This window comes from Cicer arietinum, chromosome 7, assembly GCF_000331145.2.
Source record: "Cicer arietinum cultivar CDC Frontier isolate Library 1 chromosome 7, Cicar.CDCFrontier_v2.0, whole genome shotgun sequence".
NCBI classification, from domain to species: domain Eukaryota; kingdom Viridiplantae; phylum Streptophyta; class Magnoliopsida; order Fabales; family Fabaceae; genus Cicer; species Cicer arietinum.
In genome coordinates, this window is record NC_021166.2 from 24,184,541 (window position 1) to 24,194,181 (window position 9,641).

The following is a 9,641-nucleotide window of genomic DNA, read 5'->3' on the forward strand; positions in this document are numbered from 1 at the left end:
TTAACATAAAAATAAAATCATTAATATTTCATCTTTTTTTACAACATTTTTTGGATGATAAAATTTTATAAAGTACTTAAATGAAAAGTTATTATGAATAGACATTCATTAAAATTATTTTTGATATATATAGACAACATATTAAATAAGAATAATTTTACAATGAAAATGTGAGAGAGTTAAATTTTGATCATAAAACTATATATAGATGATTGATCATGATTAATAATTATTTAAGTGACACATGACCACTTTAAAAAATCAGATGACTTTTACTTCTAATTTTGACCATTCATGTATTGTGTGATTAATATTTAACCCTATCACTATTTAACCCTATCACTCTCTTATTTGATATGCTCCCTATATTTATGTATATTTTTTAAAATATAATTTCTATAATGTTAAAACCTCCAACACCGAATATATAAGTTATGATTATCAAAATTGCTTTAAAAAATTAATTTGAAATAATTTATACTATTTTTAGTAACTTCTCAACAAAATCATTTTTAAAAACAAAGTTAAAATTGAGTTTTTAAAAATTTATAATAGGACATTATCCATCAACTTCAAAATTTGTTGACTCCAGAAATATCTAATAAATTATTCATAATTACTCTATTTAATAACTCAATATAAACAATAAATTTTATTAATCAAACCAATGAATCAAAGATTCTTATTAAGTATTAAATAATTTTAAAATTTTATTAAAATATGTGAAGTTTAATTAATTAAGAACTTTTGATTTGATTCATTTATACTAAAATTTTATTAAAATATGTGAAGTTTAATTAATTAAGAACTTTTGATTTGATTCATTTATCCTAAGTTATTAACCGGAATAACTGTTCACAGAGGCCTATCTCCACCTATATACATATAATGTGAATAACATTAATAGTAAGATGCTTTGCTGGAAAAGTGGAAAGCCAATTACCAATTCGTCCATTGCCTACAACATATAACTTTAAGCAAACCAAAGTGCTCTTTAAATGCCACGAAAATGTGCCATTTTAGATTACATATACGCAATGAAAGTGAATGTGGCATTCAATCCAAAGTTAAATTATCTTTTGGGACCAAGATCCACAATGTAAGTAAATGTGGTGGCCAATTGCAGCCACCAAATATTTCATAATTTGAATAGTCTCAATAAATTGGTAGCCAACTAAAGAAAGAAATTGAAGCTTATTCAGATAACAAAAATGTGGATGGATGGATGAATGGAAAAAAAAAATGTTTCCTAGTTCCATTACAAATTACCTCTATTTACATGATTATAACTCATCAGTCACAATATTATACAATCTCCTGAGCCTCATCATCTCATTCCTGTATGCCTTATTTGGTTGCAAGGGTTGAAGATGTGAAGGACGCAAGAAAGTTACATCTCAGAAAAACATATTTTTCTCCATTTCTTGGATGCCATGTCATCGCGCCATCTGGTGTCGGTGCCACTGATGAATGACCGAAATTACTGCAGACAACAAAACCGTAAATAATGGACTATTTTCTTTTAAAAAAATCATTAACTTGGAAATTGCAAAAAAAATGATTAAAGATGTCTAGTTGCAATTTGATTTCAACGAAAGGAAAAACATTTAGCTTTTTTTTTTTTCAGTTACACATTTAGCTTTGACAAGAAAAAATTCAATTTCCCAAGTGAAGGAGGATCACATGTTTAAGTTTTGCGTGAATAGAAGGCATAACTCAAGTGGTTAAGTTGAGACACCCAAAGGAGTTTGAAAAGGAGAACCAGGGTTCAAATACTGGCAAGTAACATAACATACTAACAACTAACATTTGCTTATTAATAGAAAACAAAGTAAGACTGTCTACAATCGGCACACAATGGATCCTACTCTTATGTGGACCCTGTCTTATAGCAATTTGCCCAAAAGCTAAGGCTCTAATATTGTTGGATGAATATTTAGGCTCTAGACTATCTTAAAATTTAGGCATAAATCAACTCCAAAGGCTAAGGGGTGAGGTGATGGTTGTTGAAGCCTTATCAGAACTTCTTTGTTTGTTTGTCTATTATCCCTAATTGGTATGGGATCTCAAATAGCAATAAAGGGAAAATCACATACCATATGTGGCTCAAATAGGATACAATCATTTGATGGAAAATAATTTGCAGAACCGCTGTACTCTGCTTGAACAAGTGTTTGAAGACATTGCCTGTTCACGATATGAATTGTTCTGATACAAAGTTCTCCTTTTCCTTTTTGTTCGAAATAAATAGTCTTCAGTATCTAAAACGTATGAAACCTAACAACATGCAATGTGTTCACAAAGAACGGGAGTTCAGAAACAGAATCTGAAGATGCATGAAACTCTAATCAAATGCATGGCATTAACAAAAAGGGCAAAATGATAAATATTCATATTTCGTGCTTTAGGATTAAATGGCGTATAAATTTATAAAATATGCAGAAGTAAATGATTAAATACCTTGGATGAATTGCATGCAATCTTACACTCCAAACCATTGATGACTTGTACTCCATCCATGACCTGGTTTGAAACTTCATCACTCAAGGCATATTTATTTTTATTCCTGCAGAAAATAAATGAACCAAAGTAAATACAAAGGTTAATGAAGCATTGCAAATGCAATGGCACCAATAATTTTTCCCACTTACAAATACCTTTTTAACAAAATTCCTGACTTCTCCTTTTTGTCTGGGACAACAGATAGGAAATCACTGTACAGATAGGTTGCAAAATTAGGATCTATTGACACAGCAGTCACTTCAGGCTTATCGTGTCCATAGTCCATCAACTGAATAGACATTCGAGTAGGGGACTGCAAGTAGTATTAAATAAAACTGTTACAGATCATATAAACTTAATCTTGGACAAAGACATAGCTGTAAGAGAAATTCTCAAGCTGGAGGTGTGGTGGTCAAGTTAGAGTCTTTCTTAAGTGGTGAGTGGTGACTCCAGAATTCAAACCCTTGACATTGCAGGTAAAGTTTGCCTGGAATCTCAATCCACTTCCACTACAACCATCCACTCTTAAGTATATGAAACTTTCTATTTAAGATTCCATTCACATGCTCAACATGAAAAATAAAATAAAATCAAAAGTTGATCCAAGTACAGAAGTGGAAGAAATAAAAACTTACACACTCAATGCGATATATGTTCTCGTCATGAAGAAGAACACGGGCATTTTCATGATAGACTACATCAACAAAGCTTCCAGATTTTCTTGATTGTTCGTATGCATATAGTTGAAGAAGTTTGTTATCCATCTCATCAGTGGCACTGGCAACAGCTTGAAGCTGAAACAAAAGATGACAAAATTTCAGGCTCAGAAAGAAGATAGAATGGTACAAAACGTAAACGAAAAAAGGAAATTGAGAAACAAGAGAAAAACGGAAACTCAACAATCTAATGAAAAAGCATTAATGAAATTATATAAGCTAAGCCTTATGAAGCACAAACACCTTTGGTGTTAGGCGTGTCTCCGTTTCCAACATGTATAGTTGTTGACACTTGTACGACACGTGTTCGACACTCAAACAAGTGTCCAAAATAAACATTTTTTGTGTTTCAAAACACCTTAGACACTCGTTGGACACATCTCAAACACATCTACAAGGGTTGAAGATGTGTCAAAGGAATGATGATCAATGAGGGGTTAAAACATATAATATGTGTTAGGATATAGAATACAGGATAATTAGAGTTAGTAGAAGTTAGTAAGTTTATGAGTTTGTTAGGTGGTTGTTAAAAGTTGTTATTTTGGTTATTCTTAGAAAGTCATTTAAATAACTCTCGATTGGTAGAGGAGAAGGATAGTTAGAGTTAGGATATAGAATACAGGATAATTGGAGTTAGTAGAAGTTAGTAAGTTTATGAGTTTGTTAGGTGGTTGTTAAGAGTTGCTATTTTGGTTATTCTTAGAAAGTCTTTAAATAATCCTCGATTGGTAGAGGAGAAGGATAGCTTTGAAGAATTAAGCTTTGAAGAATTAAGCTTTGTGACTGGAGAATTTTCTAGTCTAGCATGAAAGGAGTGTGCTCCTTTCGGGGTAGACTTGTGTACAAGGTTATATTCTTCATTGTCAACATTTTGTATCTTCTCTTTCAACATCATTAAAGGAATAAGAAATACTTCATTTATTAACACAATCTTTACTCCTTTGAATCTGTTTAGGAATAAGATACTCTTTGTACTATAGTGTACATGGGTTAAATAATAAATATTGTTGAGGTATCCCAATCATAGTTATAATTTTACATCTATAAACGGAAAATTACTAGTGACAGCAGACAGAAAATTGTACACTAGGGTTCTTCAGAAGAATGCATCAGAAAATGGGTTCAATGTGTAAGGAAGCAATGAACGCTGCATAGTATGGCCACCAACAAAGGAAGTTAAGATGGCTGCAAGGAAGGCAGCTATGTTTTTTCCTTTTTGGTGCAGAAGGCGAGCCTCCCAGATCGGGAGCTCTAATACCAAGGCGAAAACAAGAGAAAAAATGAATCTTGTTAATTGAATGAAAAAGTAAAAGCACTAATTGATTATATTGGCTAAGCCTAATAAATCTTAATCAAGAAAAACGGGAATAAAATCTGTCCTATTAACCACAGATACTAAAATATACACATACTAAAGTATTCACAGGATATTCTGTCATAAACAATTATCAATTTACATATTTCCAAAAAAGGAATCTGTGCAAGTTACCTGTTTAACAAGTTTATATATCAGTTTGTCTAACGTGAACAAGACGTATGACTGAGTTCCAATAATAGCTCGACAATCGTCCTCAAATTTTGAATTATCAGAAGAACCATCCAGTAAACTGTAAAGAGAATTCATGAACCTGTAGCATAGAGGCCGCCATCAGTCTTGTATAGATATTCAAATGTATATTTTAATTTGTAATAAACAGTAAAATTCCAAGGCATATTACCTGCCATATTGATCAGTAGAACTTGTATCATTTGAAGCTCTCCATTTCTTTTCAGCAGAAGATGAGTTAATCTTTGCTGATCGTATTCTCTCATACAATGTCTGTCAAATTAGCAACAAAAAAAAAGAAAGAAAGATAAGGAATATATTATGAGCTCTGAAACTTCTGGTCAGTCTACAACCATAACAATAAATGCATAAAATACATAAACTGACACATTCGTACCTGATGAAGTCTAAATAGCACATAAAAGGAGTCATTTCCATAAAAAATTTGAACGTTCTTTTCTTTCCCATGCAGCACTGGGCCAACATGTTTTACCAGAGGCTTAACAGTGAGAAGAAAGCATTCTGAATATGGCAATGAGGATCCATCTCCTTCAACATCATTGGCATCAGTCATTCCTTCAGCTTCACCTTCACTCTCAGCCTTGTTACCATGTTCATGATCCCCATCCTCTTCATGTTCTTCCCGAGAACATTCCTCACCATCAGCAGACTCTGTACCAGAAACATCACCATTTTCAGACGCATTTTCACTGTCTGATGATCTATGAGGACTTCCATCACTTTGATTGTCAGCATCATTTTCTCCTCCAGCTTCACCACAAACTTGTTCCCCATGACTATTTTGGTATTGTTGACTGGTATTACCACCTTTTCTTTTATGCACTGCCTCCAGACCAGCATTTGCATAAACTGCAAAGTTATCCTCTTCAAAGTCTCCATTAGGAGATAATTCACCCTCTTCTCTTTCACTTTTGAAGTGTCCAACTGATTCTTTGTGACATCTGTGAACTTTGGTGTCTTCAGTGGTAGCCCCATTTGCGGATGTAACTGGTCTTGTAGAATCAGCACCCTAAGTAATTGTAAAAGAAATCATGACATTATTACCAATAGTGTGCAGTACATTATTATATATCAGATGGGCAACAATGCAAGCCTGACAAGCCACAATGAAAGAAAAAGAGAAAAACGGAACCCCAAACTGATTTTTCAGCTTGAAGTTATTACTATTCTTAAATGACATTAGCACCACAACAACAACCAAGTCTTTTCCTAGTAGATGGGAATCGTTGCTATAAATCAATTGTTCCTAGTAAAACCGCGTACACATCTCTCTAAATAGTTTAGTCTATAGTTTAGTTTTCCTTAGTCTCCCTCTATCTTTAACAATTGGACTATCCTCCACTAAATGACATAAACACGTTAACATTTAGCCTTCTTTTTTTCATGGACTCAAATAATACCATGGCGTTATTGATGGGAAGTTTAAAGTTAAAATAAAAAAAATTATATGCAAGCTCATTGACTACCACTGCCATTTGAAGCAAGCATTGTTCTCAAATCTTTGACTGCACTAATGGACCTCATGCCAGAAGCCCTAGACCTCAGTGCCCCTAAATCAAATATGCCGTTTTGGCAGGTAGCAATGTTGGAAATCATTTGGGTTGATGGTAAGAGCAGAAATGTAGCAGTTATTCATGGTGGCAGAGTTTGGCCATGGGTTCTGCAGCACAGGGATGGTGAAGGTGATGTTTAGGTTAGGTTCTTTTGATCCCACGGAGGCAGGTTCTCTTATTTGGTAGAGGCAGGTCTGTTGATGGATGACTATGGTGCCTTCAAACATTGGTAGATCCAAAGGATGAGGCAACAGAGATGAAATACATGTTTGCAAAATTCTTTCCCACTAGTTGTGCAGTAATCCTTCTCAAATCATGGCAATGACTTCATAATAACATATCTTAATACTTTTAGTCGTCCACCATGAATCATTCCACTACATTATCACCCTAGACTTGCCCCATATAATATATGCTAATAGTGAATTAAATTAAACTTCTTAAGATGAATAATTTCTCATTCACTTAAACTAGAAAATAGACAGAAATAATGTGATAAAGAAGTTAAGCCATACCTCTGATGAAGGTAAATCAAGCCCTCCCTCACCAGAAACATGAGCAGGTCTAGACGGAGTTGCAGTAAGTCCTAGCAGAAAAAACAATGTATCTGAGGGTCCATTCATTATAAGAGAGAAAAGTTGAAAATTAAAGGAAACGCTCTTGGCCAAGTATTTAAGATAAACAATACAGTAAATGTTGCATTATGGAGAAAAGATGGTCAGAAATATGGTCATGAACAATATTCCAATATTATGATGATATGATAAAAACTAAACTAATTCACCTATTTATACTAAATTTTCTATGAAGACAATCTAGTCCAACTAGTATTGTACTTATCCTAACAATTAATGATAGAGATAACAACAGTAACAATGATGGTTTTGTTAACATGTGCCTTTAGGATTTACTACGTATGTTAATTAATCAAAGAAGAAAGCATTTATGCTTTTAAAATATATGCTTGAATCTTTCATTTAATAGATCAAAATTCCAATTTCTTAATGTACTTAACATGTTAACAAAACCCTAATAATAATAATTCTAAATGGTACAGTAGCATCGAGTATTGACATCATTCTTGAATCAAGTTGCCAACCTGATGCATTATCCATGTTTGTTCTTCCATTACTTTGCTCCATTCCAGAGGACAGTGAGACATTAGCATTCACCAACTGTTCAATGGAATGATCTTGCTTATTGACTCTTGATACTTCATCAGCAATGGATGCACTTATCTGAATTTTACCTTGCTGTGTACAACTTCCCAAAGTTTCAGTCTTAGGAGCAGAGTGGTCTAATTCGAGACAATCATGCTCTTTAACCCCACCAATCCCATTTGTTTGCCATTCTTTGCAAGCATTTGACTGTTCAAATGGAACACTGGCATCCCCATTACTAGTAGTGTTTGAATTATTAGGATTCATTACGGTAGCACCACCGTCAGGACTACCATCATCCTCGGCAATACTTGCAGTGCCAATTTTTGCAGAATCATTCTTAGCCTTGACAGCATCTTCTGTATCTTCGGGAATACACAGTCGAGAAGGAACACCAAACATGGGTTCTAAAAATGTTGTCCAAATCTTCATGACTTTATCTAATTGTTCAGTTGTACAAACTTCTCCACAGGAATATTTGATGAGCTGATACAAATCTTCGTGAATTTCTTGATCAGGATACTCAAATTCCAAGTTAGGAATAATAGGCCGTCTATTTCCAGCAGCAATTGCAAGAAGAACATCGTCTTCTTTTTTTTTCTTCTCGCTAATTTCTTTGATCTCTCCCAGTAAGGCTGTAATCCACAGAAAAAGCAAGGAGTTAGGAATGAGAAGAGTAAAAATACTTTTGCACCATGATCACCACATATTGGAAAGTTAAAGTCCCATCATTGTGCACAAACAATAACAGGACTCTAGTTTTGCATGTGCACACAATAGCTGTAGAAATCATGGTGTTTTTAATCAATACAATCAAAGATGCATTCCGTTGTACAAATTATGAGCATATAAATTCCTTCTAAAGAAAGAAACCAGGGGAAGGGTGTGCATGTATAAGAAAAAAGAACTAAATTGGAAGGGGAAAAAAAATACACAATAGAATAGAGATGAAATCCTGCATTGTTATTAAACTTTTTGCGATCAAAGAAAAAACTCCAATCTCCAATTTATTTAAACAGTTAAAAAGAATCAAGAATTCCATGTTATTGGACAAAAAAGTAAATTTTACCTTTAGTGCTCAAGTTTTTCGTATCCTGCTGCTTAAAGTAAAAGCTTCGGTGATCAAGTGATTTGTGATAATTCTTTGCATATATTTCAGCCCAAACTTTGTTAAAATCAGCACGACATCTTGCCCACTCTTCCTGTTTCTGCTTCAAGCGGGTTAATATGACTGGCAAAGCTAAAGATGCATTCTTCTTCAACACATCCATCACATCAAGCCCATGGTCACCATACAATCTTTCAATGCACCTAAGATTTAGGGCTAAAAGAACACACCAAAAAGATTGTATCAGAACACAAAATATCAGGAAATTACATCATATTGCATTTATATGCTTTGACAAATTTCATTGATTAATTGAAAAGCACATAACCTGTTAAGTGTTCCTCAATACGAATTGGGCTGTCTCCTTTAATTATATTAGCATTAATCTTTTCTAAGATCTCTTCAACTCTCTGATTTGTCATATTTACAGACTCTAACAACATATCAAGTTCAAACCTGCAAGCATAGAATAAACTAATATCAGAAAAGTATCAGTGATAGAAATCTTAAAGAAATAACACTACTTAAATCAACCAGTGTAAAATGTCACAAAATATATCAAATAAACAGGTGTGTTTAAGGGAAAATCAGAATCAATGGTAACCAGTAACCTGTCATCTTCGCATCTAAACAAGCTCTCTTCATACTGATTTTTGCGCATGTGTTTAAAGGAATAATCCTCACTTCCTGATGTGACAGAAACCCAGTGATCATTCAATACTTTGGCACCAAGTTCAGTCCTCTGGCTAACTAACGGTATTGGGTACTGTGTAAGCAAAAATGATATACATATAAAACACAATCAGTAATGAAATCTCAGAGATTTCATAGGGACAAGCTAAAAATGAAGAGACAAGCAAAGAACCAATACATTTTTTGGTAGAAGACGGTAACTGGGAGTGCATTGTTCACAGTTAGAAAGGTCCAGCTCATTTATAGGTTTTCCTACATACTTGTCTTTGCTTAGAGACGACACCTTAGGAATAGAAACATCCTTATTGGCAATTCCAGTGGATTTGTCTCTTTCTCGGCATT

General features: G+C 33.7%; 1 protein-coding gene across 4 annotated transcripts in view; it reads right to left on the reverse strand.

The window, feature by feature from the left end:
* Positions 1–1,031: 1,031 nt before the first annotated feature.
* The window catches only part of LOC101493694 (paired amphipathic helix protein Sin3-like 4), an 11,439-nt gene continuing 2,829 nt past the window's right edge, over positions 1,032–9,641 (reverse strand). For all 4 annotated transcript variants that reach the window (XM_073371001.1, XM_073370999.1, XM_073371000.1 and 1 more), the window contains exons 9-22: positions 9,478–9,634; positions 9,218–9,372; positions 8,935–9,062; positions 8,568–8,822; positions 7,438–8,133; positions 6,854–6,924; positions 5,162–5,794; positions 4,937–5,037; positions 4,708–4,846; positions 3,138–3,296; positions 2,658–2,815; positions 2,461–2,566; positions 2,097–2,277; positions 1,032–1,483 (exon numbers count right to left, since the gene is read on the reverse strand). In XM_073371001.1, the coding sequence (XP_073227102.1) occupies positions 2,122–2,277; positions 2,461–2,566; positions 2,658–2,815; positions 3,138–3,296; positions 4,708–4,846; positions 4,937–5,037; positions 5,162–5,794; positions 6,854–6,924; positions 7,438–8,133; positions 8,568–8,822; positions 8,935–9,062; positions 9,218–9,372; positions 9,478–9,634 (2,914 nt within the window). In that variant the 3' untranslated portion in view covers positions 1,032–1,483; positions 2,097–2,121. The remainder of the gene's footprint in view (positions 1,484–2,096; positions 2,278–2,460; positions 2,567–2,657; positions 2,816–3,137; positions 3,297–4,707; positions 4,847–4,936; positions 5,038–5,161; positions 5,795–6,853; positions 6,925–7,437; positions 8,134–8,567; positions 8,823–8,934; positions 9,063–9,217; positions 9,373–9,477; positions 9,635–9,641) is intronic.